This window comes from Rhinatrema bivittatum, chromosome 4 (assembly GCF_901001135.1).
Source record: "Rhinatrema bivittatum chromosome 4, aRhiBiv1.1, whole genome shotgun sequence".
Classification (NCBI taxonomy): Eukaryota; Metazoa; Chordata; class Amphibia; order Gymnophiona; family Rhinatrematidae; genus Rhinatrema; species Rhinatrema bivittatum.
The window spans coordinates 273,751,041-273,766,133 of record NC_042618.1 but is presented as its reverse complement, the minus strand read 5'-3'; the positions used below and the strand labels follow the sequence as shown (position 1 = coordinate 273,766,133).

At 47.8% G+C, this 15,093-nt stretch overlaps 1 protein-coding gene across 1 annotated transcript in view; it reads right to left on the bottom strand.

The window, feature by feature from the left end:
• Positions 1-9,664, bottom strand: part of EFCAB6 (EF-hand calcium binding domain 6) — a 958,412-nt gene extending 948,748 nt beyond the window's left edge. Inside the window, exons 1-2 of the mRNA XM_029597490.1 lie at positions 9,542-9,664; positions 2,608-2,671 (exon numbers count right to left, since the gene is read on the bottom strand). Coding sequence (XP_029453350.1) covers positions 2,608-2,671; positions 9,542-9,664 — 187 coding nt within the window. The remainder of the gene's footprint in view (positions 1-2,607; positions 2,672-9,541) is intronic.
• Between the last annotated feature and the right edge of the window lie 5,429 nt (positions 9,665-15,093).

Below are 15,093 nucleotides of genomic sequence, written 5' to 3'. Positions count from 1 at the left end.
CTCGGCAGTGATGGGGGAGGCTCCGGGAGACCTGGTGCGACAGGGAGACTCAAGATACAGGCCGCAGACCTGCCCTCCCCCACAGCTAACCAACTACCCAGACCTACCTCCTCGACAGGCCCAGGCTGGCACATCCACCCCAGGACCTAATCGACCGGGCACTACACACAGATCGACACCCGGACCTACCTACCTCTACTCTGGCTCCACCGCCCTCTACAGCAGACCAACCAACGCCACAAGCCACCCCGTACTCCCAGGAAAGGACCATCGGCCCCTCCCCAGACCCTCCCCAGACCCTGCCCACCAACGCACCCAAGACGGCGAACCGGATCTGGATCGGACTTCCTAAGGCCCTACAAAAGAAAAAAGCAGAACGCCTCTAGCATCTCGCGCCTAAGGAGCGCTACATAAGGAGCCTCCCTCTCTATACACCCCCTCGTAAACGCCACTGAAATATGCCACTCCCCCCACACCTCCCTCCCACAAAATGGATACAAGACACTCACAACCCCACTCAGGATTCTACCCTCTCCACAAAACACCGCCCATACAATACACCAACAGAAACATACACAGAAGACTACTCCAGATTCCCCTATTCCATTCCCCTCACATGGCCGCCCTATCAATTCTCACCCTCTTATTACTGAATGCACAATCCATTACAAAGAAAATCCCCATCATAAACGACCTCCTTTTGATCTAAAGCCGGAACTACTATGTATCACAGAGTCTTGGCTCAAAGACAAAGACTCTCCTCTCATTAATCAACTTCCACCAAACAATTAATATCTTCTCCATACCAAGGCACACAAAAAAAGGAGGCGGCCTACTGTTCTCGCAGCCAAAAACTTAAATTCAGCATGCTCCCTATCAACTCCCTACTACCCATCGAAGTCAGTTTCTTCAAGTCCAAAACCCTCCAAATCCTGCTGATCTATGCCCCCCCAGGCACTCTCAACAAAGACCCTTGCCCTCTCATCAAAACATCCGCTTCTATATCACGCCAACCACCCCACCATCATCCTAGGAGACTTCAACCTCCACTTTGACAAGTCTCCCCTCTCCTCTTCCAGGGCGAGCTTCTCCTCACGCGCTATCTGCCATGGGCTTCATAGCAAATAATAAACTCCCCCACGCAAAAATCAACCACATCCTGACCTGATTTTCATTAACAATAAAATAACACTCAACTCCCCCTCCCACCAACCAACCTCGCCTGTCCCCTGGTCAGACTACATGATAATAAAAACCAAACTCCAAGTGGACTACACCCACATCCACACCCCAAAAGACAAAAAAATAGATAGTCTTCACCAAACCGTGCTCCAGTGAAACCCTAGAAAATACCTTACCCGACTCCCTAAAAACAGCTAGACAACCTCTAATACCGTCAATGCAGTGAAACTCATGGACCACAATCAACATAGAGACAGCGAAAAAGATCTGCCCAAGCCATCGAAAAAGATATCAGAACCACAACAAAATACAAATCACCCTGGTATAAACCAGGAACTTAAAAACATGAAACGCCGACTAAGACAAGCAGAAAAAGCCTGGCGAAGCAAACCCCACAAGCCAACTACAGTGACCGATACAGAACTCTCCTATACATATATACAAGTGACATCAACGAAGCCCATAACGAACTTCTACTCCCAAAGAATTCACAACTACTAATACAACCCTAGAGTCCTGTTCGAGTATAGTAACTCAGCTGACGCGACCCATCAACAATCCTTCACAAAAAAGAAGCTTCATCAACAATATCCAGCCACAGCTTCGCCTAGTACCTAATAGAAAAAACAGCCAAACTTAACCCAAAAGACCCACCAATCAACCTGAACACAACACACAAACATCCCTTACAGCAACAGCAATGGTCACAGTTTGAGACCATAGCCTGTACTGAAGTGGAAAACATCATTCGAAAAATCAACCCAGCAGCACACCCGCTGGACCCCATCCCAACAAAAAACACTCAAGCTAATTCCGAACTGCCTAGCAAAACCCATCGCTGACATCACCAATCTCTCCCTCGAGCAAGGAGTACTCCCGGATTCCTGAAATGTGCCGTTGTCAAACCTATTCTAAAAAAAACCTCAACTCGACCCAACCATCCCATCCAACTATTGACCCATCTCGAACCTACCGTTCTTAGCCAAAATCATCTAGAAACGGTAAACCACCAACTCTCAGAATTCCTGGAAACCCCACCACATACTGGCCCCCGCCCAACACAGGCTTTAAAAAAAATTCCACAGCACTGAATCACTACTACTCACCCTCACAGACACTATACTACGAGGATTCGACAAAGGTACATCCTTCCTCCTAATCCTACTAGACATCTCCGCCGCATTTGATACCGTCAGCCATAAGATTCTAATTCACAGACTAAAAGAAATAGGCATCACTGGCACCATTCTCCAATAGTTCCAATCATTCCTCACCAACAGAACTTTTAAAATAGCCCAAGGAAATACAACATCAGAAAGAATCCCCCTTCCACAGGGAGTCCCACAAGGCTCATCCCTATCCCCTATCCTCTTCAATGTCTATATGCTACCACTATGCAAAATACCTAGACAAAATGGGGCTCACCTACTTTCTTTATGCCGATGATGTCCAGATCCTGCTCCCCATCAAAGACAACATCAGCAATACCCTAAACCGTTGGGAAACATACTGGACAGACATAACCTCCATCCTCTCTGAAATGGCACTAAAGCTCAACCAGAGCAAGACGGAAATTCTTCACCTCTCCAGAAAAGCCTCAATACCCATCGCTGACCACACAACTCTATCCAATTATAACATGCTCCCGACGGTTAGAGACCCTCGGAGTCACCCTGGACCAGGAACTGAACTTCAAACAGCATATCAAGACACTGATAAAAGAAGGATTCTACAAACTCCAGATCCTGAAGAAACTCCAACCTCTACTTCATCCCTCAGACTATACCGGATGGTACTGCAATCCCTCCTATTCGCCAAAATAGACTATTGCAACGCCCTCCTGATTGGCCTTCCCGCATCCACCCTCAAGCCCCTCCAGCTCCTACAAAATGCTGCTGCACAGTCACTAACGAATAAGAGAAAAACAGAACACATCACACCCACACTCAAACAACTCCACTGGCTGCCCGTCCCGTTCAGATCCCAATACAAAACACTCATGCTCATACACAAATCTATCCACAATGACAAAGCCAGCTGGTTACAAGGACCTCTGACCCCCTGCAACCCCACTAGAAATCTCCGCTCAACCAACACAGGCCTTCTCCTCCCCATTCCCCCTGCCAAAGAAGTACATAGAGTGTCCACCAGAGAACGCGCTGCATCCATAGCAGGCCCTCACCTCTGGAACAACCTTCCATACTGCTCTCAGAAGTGACCCATCTACACCCACCTTCCGAAAGAACCTCAAGAACTGGCTCTTCCGGAAAGCCTTCACACGTCAATAACCCCGCCAGCCCCTACTCCCATCTTTCAACATTCCCCTCATCCCCCCCCGCCTCCCAGCCCCCCTGTTTCCCAACCCTTCCACTGTACATAGTTAATTTATCTTTTAATATATTCTGTAAAAAGTTATGCTATTAAGCACGTATATTATATTACTATCTTGTTGTAAAACAGTTATATGTACGTAACCAGTTACTCAAGCGGTTATACTGTATTATGTCATAGAAGGCTCGCCTTAGACAATCTTTTTATATGTAAACCGATGTGATATGTCAAATCGAATGTCGGTATAAGAAAATTAAATAAAATAAATAAATAAATAAATAAATATAATGGAACACGCGACCACCATTGTCTTCCCCGGCTGTGGCTATTTCACTAGATGCTGAGAAAGCCTTTGGCTACCCTCAAACTGGTTTGGGTTTGGTCCTAATTTTATCAATTGGGTGCAAAATATTTTATTCCTCCCCTACTGCTTTTTCTCTATGTTAACAACTGTGCCTCTTCTCCTTTCAATTACATCGAGGCACGAGACAAGGTTGTCCGCTATCCCCCTTTACTTTTAACCTGGCTTTGGAACCATTGTTACTAGCTATTCTGCAATCTGAACAAATTGAAGGATTCCCCTTTGGGAGTGACTCTTTTAAATTATCAGCTTATACAGATGATGTGCTCCTTTTTTACTCAACCCAGATTCCTCTTTACCTTCTTTATTTGAACTTATCTCTTCATAATCTAATATATCCAGTTACAAAATTAACTGGCATAAAACAGAGATGTTGCCCTTAAACCCTCTAGGATCCCTAGTGGATATGTCTAACTTTCCCATACAAAAAGTTCAAGATGGTCTTAAATATTTAGGTGTCAAATTCCAGCTAGATATTTCCACTACAGTGAGTTATAGCGAGGAAGCGGTTTTACAGTCCTTGCGAGATACACTCTTAAAATGGTCTCCTTTACACCTTGCGTGGTGGGGACAGTTAGGCACCATCAAGATGGTGCTAGCCCCAAGGATTACGTATATCCTGGCCATGATACCTATTTTTATTTTCTAAAAGTTTTTATAGCCAAGTAGATCACTTGTTGTCTCGCTTTCTATGGAACCAAAAACCTCTCCATATTGCTTTGGTTAAGCTAAGGAAGCCTACTCAATACGGTGGGGTTAACTTCCCCGATTTTTATGCTTACCATCAAGCCTTTATCCTTCAGCAAGGGTATCACCTTTTATACCCTCCCCAGTTCTATATCTGATGGCCCCCGATGGCTAGCCATAGAGCGCTACAATCTTCATCCAGCTCCCGCAGAATTCTTTCCAAGTGTACCTCTCACCCCGAGCTCTAAGTCCAATCCAATTCTTTCCTCGCTCCACCGAGCAATGCAAGAAATAGATCAGCTTAAACCCTCTAAATTGGTCCCGTGGAAACAGTCCAAATTTGCACCCCTCTGGCATAATCCTAAAATTCAAATAGGAAATCAATCAATAATTGGCCTAAATGGCAACAACATGGTATATGGTTCCTGACAGATGTTATTGAGGAAGGGAAGCTACTACCCTTTAATCAACTCACTAGGAGATATGGCATACCATCTACGCAATTTTATGCTTGGCTTCAATTACGACATGCATTTCAACACCTGTATGTAGTTGATCTTATATCTTTTGAACTCCCTTATTTGGCCACCTTGTATTGTAAATTGGGCGAGCATGGTCACCTGGCCTCTAGATTATACAAATTCATTAAATTAGCAATGTCAACCTGTCAAATCACTAGCTTACAAGCTCACTGGCTCCATGAGCTAAACTTTGCTAAAGGTTCGGTTAATTGGCAATATTTTTGGCGCATATCCATGCACATTTCACTGTCCTCTAGCCTGACTCAGACATCTTTCTTTATCTTACATCGGGTGGTGTGGACGCCTTGGAAATTACACCGAGCTGGATTACTCTCGTCTCATGCCTGCTGGACATGTCACGAGCCTGAAGGTACATTGTCCCACATGCTATACTACTGCCCGCATGTGTTCAGCTTTTGGTCTCAAATCTGGAGCACTGTTTCGGTCATCCTAAACATTCCCCGGCCTATCTCATACTCGGTAGTAATTTTGCGGAGTATGGAGCCCACAATACATCTCTCAGTGGCTCATGGTAAACTGTTGGATTTTTTAATAGGGGTAGCCCTACATAATATCTTAGCTAATTGGAAGCGTGATGACCCGCTCTCTCAACACTTGTGGTGGAACTCTGTTTGTATGTTTAGTAAATATGAAAAGGCCATGGCAATAAAATCTCATTGGCTTACCGCTTGGTGTCAGGTGTGGAAGCCACTTGACGATTATGTTATGACATTGACGAACTGAAATGGGCAGTGTATGTTGCTCAAACCACCTGACAAGGTCTGCATACTAAGTCCCTCTTTCTTTACCATGGCTCCTGATGTGGCTGTCCTTCTTCTCTCCCCTTCCCTCTTTTTTTTTTCTCTCATCTCTTACTCCTTTCTTCTGTGGCCTTTCTCCTGCTCTTCCTACTCTCCCCTTCCTCTTTACCATTCTTTCTTGCCTTTCCTTATCTCCTTTATATATATGGAGAGGTTTTTGACTGTTCTGGCCTTTTTTTTTTCTGTTGATATTTTGAAAATGTATCCACATACCATGCCTACCTTTTTTCTATAGTTTGTACTGGTTAACCTCTTAATAAACAGATTTAAACAAAAAAACAAAAAATAACAGGTTATTAGAAACCACCAGAGGTGGCAGTAGTGAGCTGATATGCCCAGCAGGGCTGTAGCCCCTCAGGTACTGAAACAATGATCCCAGGATGGCTGAGCTGTTGAGAAACTGTAGAAAATGAGTAGGCAGCATAGGCAGGTTCATGAATAGAACTAGATGACAAAACTCACGTAAGGTCTCAAGTAAGCTCAGGAGCTGGAAAGGATTAGGCCCTCGAGGAGCGAGTACCTCCTTCCAGGGAAAGCTCTGAGACAGTGATGGAAACTCACAGTTGTATGTAGCAGTGATAGCTTCCAGGCAGTAGAGAATCTTCAGAGTGTCCAGGAACATGGGCTCTCGAGGAGCAAGTACCGGTTCCTATCTGTAATCTGAAAATAAAGAAAGAGCAAGGCCACCGAGGAGCAGGTACCTCTGGTAAGTCCGAGGAGGCAGAGTATCTTGGATAGCCGAGGCGAGTACGTAGCCGTATGCTTAACCTTGTTCGTATCCTTGCTAACTCGATTTGTTAGCATTTTCAAAGACCTTTAAATATTGGAAGCAGATGATGTCATCTCAGGGGGACGCCCCTGAGGTTCGCGCCCTTGCTGGTACAAGAGTTGGGACGCGCACGTGCGCCCTAGGCATCAGGACAAGATGGCGGAGTGGCAGTGTCGAGTCGGTCCGGGGACGCCGGAGGGAGACGGCATGGAGACGCCGTGGTAGCCAGCCGTCCATCAGACCCGGAGGGAGTCGCCACAGGAGGTAAAGAGAGCGGAGTGAGGGCGTCGAGCAGCGACGGACGCAACATGACCCTTGCTACGCTGGACCAAACTCAGGACTGATTACTGGCTTTGACCCTTACTATGTTTGGACCTCGCTCAGGACTGATTACTGGCTTTAACCGTTCCTCTGCTGTACCTCACCTAGCTCAGCTGCCTGCTTCGACTCCAGCCTGTTCCTGATCATGCCTCTGGTATCTCCCTGGACTTGGTCTTACTAGGCTACGGCCTTCTACTGCCCGGGCGTCAGCTATTTTTGTTCCAGCCTGTCCTTGCCGCCTGGGCCTCTGGATCCCTGCCTCGTCCGGACCTGCCTCGGTCCCTCTGATACCTATGCTGGTCCCTGGCTACCTGCTACATTTTCCACTGGGAGTCATCTGACGGAGGCCCGCCTAAGACCAGCTGGCCCCGGCATCCAAGGGCTCAACCTGCAGGGAACGAAGGCTGATATTGGCGAAGCTCCAGTCAGCCACTGTTTCCCAGTCTGCTCCGCCTCCCGACGGTAGGGACCCGTGGGGCTTGCCCTACAGGTAGCATCAACCCCACCTCAAGCCAAGGATCCACTACCAGCGCAACAGGTTGCCAAGGCCATGGACTCGGTGGAGCCATCTGCCTTCCAGGCCATTCTGGGCCTGGTTCTGAAGATCCAGGAACAGCAGTGGTTCTTAGAGGTGCTGGCCTCCTTCGTCGAGTGCCTCCATGCTCGTCTAGACACCGATGCTGGGTCTACAGCACCAATGTCCACACTGCCCAGCTCTAGCCTTCACTCTCGCTCTCCAGGGCTCTGCTGGCCCTACCTGCTCCGCCCCATTTCAATGGGGACCCCAGGCTCTGCAGAGAGTTTATCAGTGTTATGTGCAGTTTTCTCTGTAGCCCTCCATCTTCCAGGATGAACTTATGAAGGTTACCTTCATTCTTTTGCATCTAGAGGGCAAGGTGCTGGCATGGGCATCTCTCTTGTAGAAGCATTCGAACTCTTTCCTCCAAGAACTGTCACGTTTCGTGGCTGTATTTCGTCAAACCTTCGACGACCCGGGGAAGCAGGCTGTAGCTAGGTCCAGTCTCCTACGTTTACGGCAAGGCCAGCGAGCACTCAACGAGTACATAATTGAGTTCCAAACTCTTGCCACAGAATTGGCTTGGCAAAAGGATTGTCTCCGAGCCATTTACCTGGATGGCTTGTCATCTCAACTCAATGATGAGCTGGCAGCCAATGAGCTACCGTCCTCTCTCGAAGATCTCATCAACCTTGCAGGCTGCATCGACCATCGCCTCCAGGAGCGTCACCGAGAAGTTGGTTGCCCCAATGTCCCACTGTGGAGCATTCCTGCTCTCCACCTGTGGCAGGGTCCACCCCCAGTGGAATACCGCCATCCACCAAAGCGGAATAACCCATGCAGCTGGGCCGAGGACATCTGTCCCCGAGGAACGCCTCAGATGGAGGCATTCGGATGTGTGCCTGTATTGCACAGACTTATTGTCTTGTCCCGTCCGTCCGGGAAACTCCCTGGCCTAAGTTCAGTTGGGGTCCTGAACTTGGGCCTACTACTCCGGCCCCTCAGTTGACACTACCGGTCACCTGGACTTAGGACTCTCATTCTTTTCCTGCCTTAGCTCTAATCGACTCAGGAGCAGGTGGGAATTTCATCATCATGGGCCTGGTCCACCTCCTAGGCATCTCCACTCACGTTATTGAGAAACCACTACTTATCACCTCCATCCATGGTGACGCACTACCCGGAAGGATCTCCCAAGTGATGGAACCCATCCATCTCCTCACTGGAGCCCTGCACGATGAAGAGGTCAAATTCTTCATTCTAGAGAAATCCATCCATCCAGTGGTGTTAGGGTTACCGTGGCTCCAGCACCACTCCCCCCAGTTTGACTGGGAGACCCTGCAACTCACCTAGTGGAGCCCAGCCTGTTGTCAGACATGCCTCAGGAGTGTGGGACCACCCCCCTTGATTCCCATCACTGTGGCTACTTCCAGTCCCCCTTCTCCATATGCTGAATTCAAGGATGTATTCTCCAAGCAGAAGGTGGATATACTTCAACCCCTTCGGAAGTTTGATTGCCCCATTGATTTGCTGCTCGGCACTACGCCTCCTAGGGGCATGACTTATCCTCTGTCTGTACCAGAAACCCAAGCAATGTTGGAGTATATCCAAGAGAACCTGGCAAAAGGCTTCATCCGTCCCTCTGCGGGTGCAGGCTTTTTTCTTCGTCACAAAGAAGGATGGGTCTCTAAGACCATGCATTGATTACTGTTGCTTAAATACCATTACCCGCAAGGACAGATATCCTCTACCTTTAGTCACAAGGCTATTTGACCGCCTTCAGGGTGCCACCATCTTCACTAAGCTAGATCTGCGAGGCGCTTATAACTTGGTCCACATATTTCCTGAAGTCGTCTGGAAAACAGCATTCAATACCAGGAATGGACACTACAAATAACTTGTAATGCCATTTGTAATGCCCCTGCGGTATTCCAACACACGATAAATGACATCTTCTGTTACCTTCTGTACACTAAGGTCATCGCGTACTTAGATGACATCCTTATCTTTTCGAAAGATCTTACCACTCACCGTGCCGATGTCCGCACAATGTCTTGGGAAGATCTCGATGTTTGTGTATGAGTTTTTCAGGTCAAGGGAGCATAGCCAGTCCTCTTTTTGTAAAAGGTGGATCAAGGTGCCTAGAGAAACCATCTTGAACCTTTCTTTTTCGATAAATCTTTTCAAGGATTTAGATCTAGGATGGGACAGAGTCCTCCTGATTTCTTTGGAATCAGGAAGTAACTGGAGTAAAATCCATGCCCTCTTTGCCCTGGTGGAACAGACTCAACTGCTCTGGCCATTAAGAGGGAGGAGAACTCCATTAGTAGCACTTCTTGATGTGCTACCAGCCCCCAAATGGGCTCGGAGGGCAATTTTGTGGGACAGCCAATAGCTTCATTCAGTACCCTTGATGGACAATGGAAAGAACACACTGGTTTGATGTTACACTGGGCCACTGGTTCACAAAAATCACAGCCTGCCCCTGACCAGTGGATCCATCGCCCTGGGTATGGGTAACTGACCTATGCTTCCTGTGACCCAGTCAAAACCCTGACCCTGGAGTTGACTGGGCACCAGCTGGGCTTTGGGGGCTCTTTGCTGCCTGGGACATCCATGGGAGCCCTGACACTACTGACAGGAGCGACTGAAAGGAGGATAATACTTCCTCTGGTAAAAGCGGCCCCAATCTTGACAACCTCCTAGCTGAGAAAGACGGGTCTAGAATGCTGGTGAAGAGTTGTTGGAGAGTTTCATGGTAGCCCCAGAACTGGGCCACCTCATCCCTCACCCTATCTCCGAAGAGATTCTCCATAGTACATGACACATCAGCAAGTCTTTCCCATACCTCTGGTCAGAAATCTGAGGGCCGCAACCATGCCATTCTGTGGGTGTCAATGCCCACTGCAGAGACCCTTGATGCCGTCTCGAAAACACTGTAGGTCTCTCGGATCTCATGTTTCCTGCACTCCAGGCCCTTATGCACCAATGACTGAAGGATGTCCTGCTGCTGCTGAGGCAACAAAATGGCCACCTCCTGCACCTGCTTCCTGATGTCCTGCGAGTACTGGCTCATGTAGAGCTGGTAGGAAGCTATACAGGCAATGAGCATGGCTCCCTGAAAACCTCTCCCCCAAGAGCACCCATCGCTCTGTGATCCTTCCCCAGGGAAGCCAAGAAATAGGTCTGAGACCGCTTGGCTCTCTTGAGAGCAGATTCAGCCACCACCAACTGGTGGGGAAGCTGTCACATATCGAACCTTGCAGCCTGCTGGACAAGGCAAACCCCATCATCCTTCTTATTCACAGAAGACACCATGAGGGGATGTTCCCATTTTCTCAGCAATAACTCCTTAAGGATGTCATGTATCGGGACTGTGAGTATCTCCTTAGGAAGCTACATGAACTGGAGGATTTCAAGCATTTTGTGCCTGGGATCCTCCTCTGTCAGTAACTGAAATGGGATGCCCTCTGCCATAACCCTCACAAATCCTGCAAAGGTTAAGTTCTCAGGTGGAGACTTCCTTTGCTCTTCCGGAGAAAGTTCTGAGGGGAGGATCTCAGAGCCAGAGGAGGACTTCATGGTGTCAGCTGTGGAGCCTTCATCCTCACTGAAGTCGTAGGGGATGGGGCCCTAGGCGCTCAGCTCTCGACCAGAGGTGCAGGCACTGGTGGAGCTGGATGGGGGTGAGGGGTGGGAGGAAACTGCAGACCGGCATCTCAGCCATCCTAGGTGGAGCTTCCTCCTCTGAGGAAATGGCAATGACCACCATATCAGCAGGGGGAGGCTGCTGTGCCCAACGATGGGTAACAATGCTGGTCTGGAAACTAATGCAGGCTAAGTCAGTTACACATCTATGAGCACATGGAGCTTCTCCAACAGTGGCTCTAGGATGGGCGGTGCCAGCTGCGGTGCTGTTGGTACCATGGGACCAATGCCTCACATTGTCCACTCAAATGCAAGTTGAACTCACTGCTAAAGCTTCTCCTTAAACATTGCTGATGCCTGCATCAACTGGGAGGAAGGAGGGGTGGCCAGATCCTCTTCGGAACCAAGAGGAGGATCGGTGACTGGCATCAGGACTGGTGGAGACTATTGTGGAACCCCGGCACTGATGAAGGACTGATGCTCCTTGCCGCAGGGTCACTTTGGGGACATCACAGCATGAGCTGGTGCATCCCTGTGCCTGGCACCATTCATTGATGAGGACCAATGCCAATGCTTCTTTGGTTTCCCTTGATGCTTGGCATGGTCTTTCCCTGATGCTGAAGCCAATGATGAGGAACCCGATGTCCTGGAGGAGCTTGATGGTGGCCAGTCTCCAGCTGTAGTAAATCTGCTAGAGAGTTAGCAATCTGTAGTATTCTCCATGAGGAGTTAGCAATCTGATGTAAATCTGCTGTTAGTTAGACTGCGGAATGAGCAATCTGTTATTATTGGCTCCTAAAGAAGGAGGAGTCAGCAATCTTGTATTGTCTCAGATATCATCTTGCTAAGGAGTAGCAATCTATAATGAATCTGATATAGTTGCGGGTGGATCCCTGGGCCAGTGGCAGATGACCACGCCCCCGGGAGGATATCCCAAGAGGGACCACCGGTTAGGCTTGAGTATGGAGACAGACACACAGTTCTTTTATTAAACAGGTTTTTGAAACCACCAGAGGTGGCAGTAGTGAGCTGATATGCCCGGCAGGGCTGTAGTCCCTCAGGTACTGGAACAGATGTCCAGGATGGCTGAGCTGTTGAGAAACTGTAGAAAGTGAGTAGACAGAGTTCATGAACAGAACTAGATGACAAAAACTCACATAAGGTCTCAAGGAAGCTCAGGAGCTGGAAAGGTTTAGGCCCTCGAGGAGCGAGTACCTGGTTCCAGGGAAAGCTCTGAGAGAGCGATGGTAGCTCACAATGGTTTGTAGCAGCAATAGCTTCCAAGCAGTAGAGAATCTTCAGAGTGTCCAGGAACATGGGCCCTCGAGGAGTGAATACCGGTTCCTATCTGTAATCTGAAAGTAAAGAAAAAGAGCGAGGCCACCGAGGAGCGGGTACCTCTGGTAAGTCCGAGGAGGCAGAGTAGCTTGGGGGAGTAGTCCATAGGTAGCGAGACACATTCCCATACCCAACCCCTTGTTAACCCAGTTAGATAGTGAAATAGAGACCTTTAAATATTGGAAGCGGATAATGTCATCTCAGGGGACGCCCCTGAGGTTCGCGCTCTTGCTGGTACTTCAATCAGAGCACGCACGCCCTAGGTCTTCAGGCAACATAGCGGATCTGCAACGTCGAGCCGGTCCGGGGTCGCCGGAGGGAGACGGCATGGAGACGCCGCAGCAGCCAGCCGTCCATCAGAACCGGAGGGAGTCGCCACAGAGGTAAAGAGGGCGGAGTGAGGACGTCGAGCAGCGACGGTTGCAACAGCAGCACTCCTAATAGCTGATGGCAATGATGATTCCGATGGTCCCACCAATGTTGATGATTCAGTGTCCATTATTATGGCTTTGTGATCCTTTGATGATGATGATGCTGATGCCAAAACCAATAGCTCATTCTTTTCCTGCTCAAACAGGCACTCCATCTTATTAAGCCAAAGACGATGTCCTTTTCAGGTCATCTGGGTGCATTTGCAGCAACCTCAGGCCTCATGCAATACTCCCAGAGGGAGCACACATTCATCGTGGAGGTCCATGATGGACATAGTCTTCAGGCATCGCATGAAACCAGACGCAGCCATAACAGGATGAAATAAATGGGAAGCAAGATTAAAATCGATGGTGGTGGGCATTGAAGGCCGGCAGGCATGAAAGCACCGCCACCGCAAGGAATCGAACACGAAAATAAACTTGCCAATAAATGACAAAAACCCTGACTATGACACTACATGGAGGACTAAAAGGGACCCGGTGTCGAACTCAGGCGAAAAAACTGTATTAAAGCGAAAACTGGAAAGTTTACCAAAAGAGGACAAAAAAGGCAGAAAGTGAGCTCATAAACTGCGATGCTGCAGCTCCACATAAAAAGAAAAACTGATGAGGGACCCCGTGATATAGGTAATGCTGGGCATCCCGGTGTGGCAAGTCAACGTTCTAGAAACATAAGCTTTCCGTGTCGGGGCTCCATCTGATGATGTCACCCATGTGTGAGGACTATCATCCTGCTTTTCCTCACAGAATCTATCTACCCCTTGGGATCCTGCCAGATACTTGCGATCTGGATTGGCCACTGTTGGAAACAGGATACTGGGCTCGAAAACCTATGGTCTAACCCAGTATGGCAAGTCTTATATTCTTAAGAAGGGCAACCAAAATGATAAAGCGAATGGAACAGCTCCCCTATGACGAAAGGCTGAAGAGGTTAGGGCTGTTCAGCTTAGAGAAGAGACGGCTGAGGGGGGATATGATAGAGGTCTTTAAGATCATGAGAGGTCTTGAATGAGTAGATGTGAATCGGTTATTTACACTTTCGAATAATAGAAGGACTAGGGGACATTCCATGAAGTTAACAAGTAGCACATTTAAGACTAATCGGAGAAAATTCTTTCACACTCAACGCACAATTAAACTCTGGAATTTGTTGCCAGAGGATGTGGTTAGTGCAGTTAATGTTGCTGGGTTCAAAAAAGGTTTGGATAAGTCCTTGGAGGAGAAGTCCATTAACGGCTATTAATCAAATTTACTTAGGAATAGCCACTGCTATTGATTGCATCAGTAGCATGGATCTTCTTAGTATTTGGGTAATTGCCAGGTCCTTTTGACCTGGTTTGGCCTGTTGGAAACAGGATGCTGGGCTTGTTGGACCCTTGGTCTGACCCAGCATAGCAATTTCTTATGTTCTTATGATTTAGCAAGCAACTCACAAGATTAAATTAAATTAGTTTTCCTTTTTTTTTTAAGAAAGAAAGCTGATATCTTTCAGCTTCAGGACTGTGTTTTCTGGGAGGAATAAGTAAAAGAATATACTTTCTAGAAGTGCCATGCCGAATCAGATAGTGCTAAACACATGAGAATGCTATGTAATCATGCACAGCCCTGTCCTTCAGGTGTTTGTGAGGTTTTGGGTTTTTTCTCTATGATCAGTTGCAGTTAAAGTGATCAGTTGCAGTTAAAGTGATCAGTTGCAGTTAAAGTGAAAAGCAAATGTGGTCACAATACTAAAGTAAAGCTGAGAGAGCGAGAGAAGCCCAGTATGATCAATCACTGTTTGTTATAGCTGCTTCTGGAGGAGATTAACTAAGGGAAAGGGACTGCAAGAGATACAGAAAGACCTCAGCCAACTCTAACTGAATATCAGCTGTTTTGGGTTAAGCCTGGAGAACAGGACTGCCTCAGAGTAATGGGATACTATAACTGGTGTTTCATTGCAAAGTGCATTATGATTTCTGTCTTGAGAATTGTGTTCCTGTCTCTCTCTCTGAGTAGTGATATGAATCTGCTGAACTGAAAAGATGCTTATGTGCAAACTCCTACTAATAGAAAGCTACTGTTATTGAAAGCCCTGCTGTGTTTTCACTTTTTCAAAAGGAGGAATGTGGAAAGAATGATTGTGTAATAGAGGGACTGGGATTATGCAGCTTTTAGGTTCTGAGAACC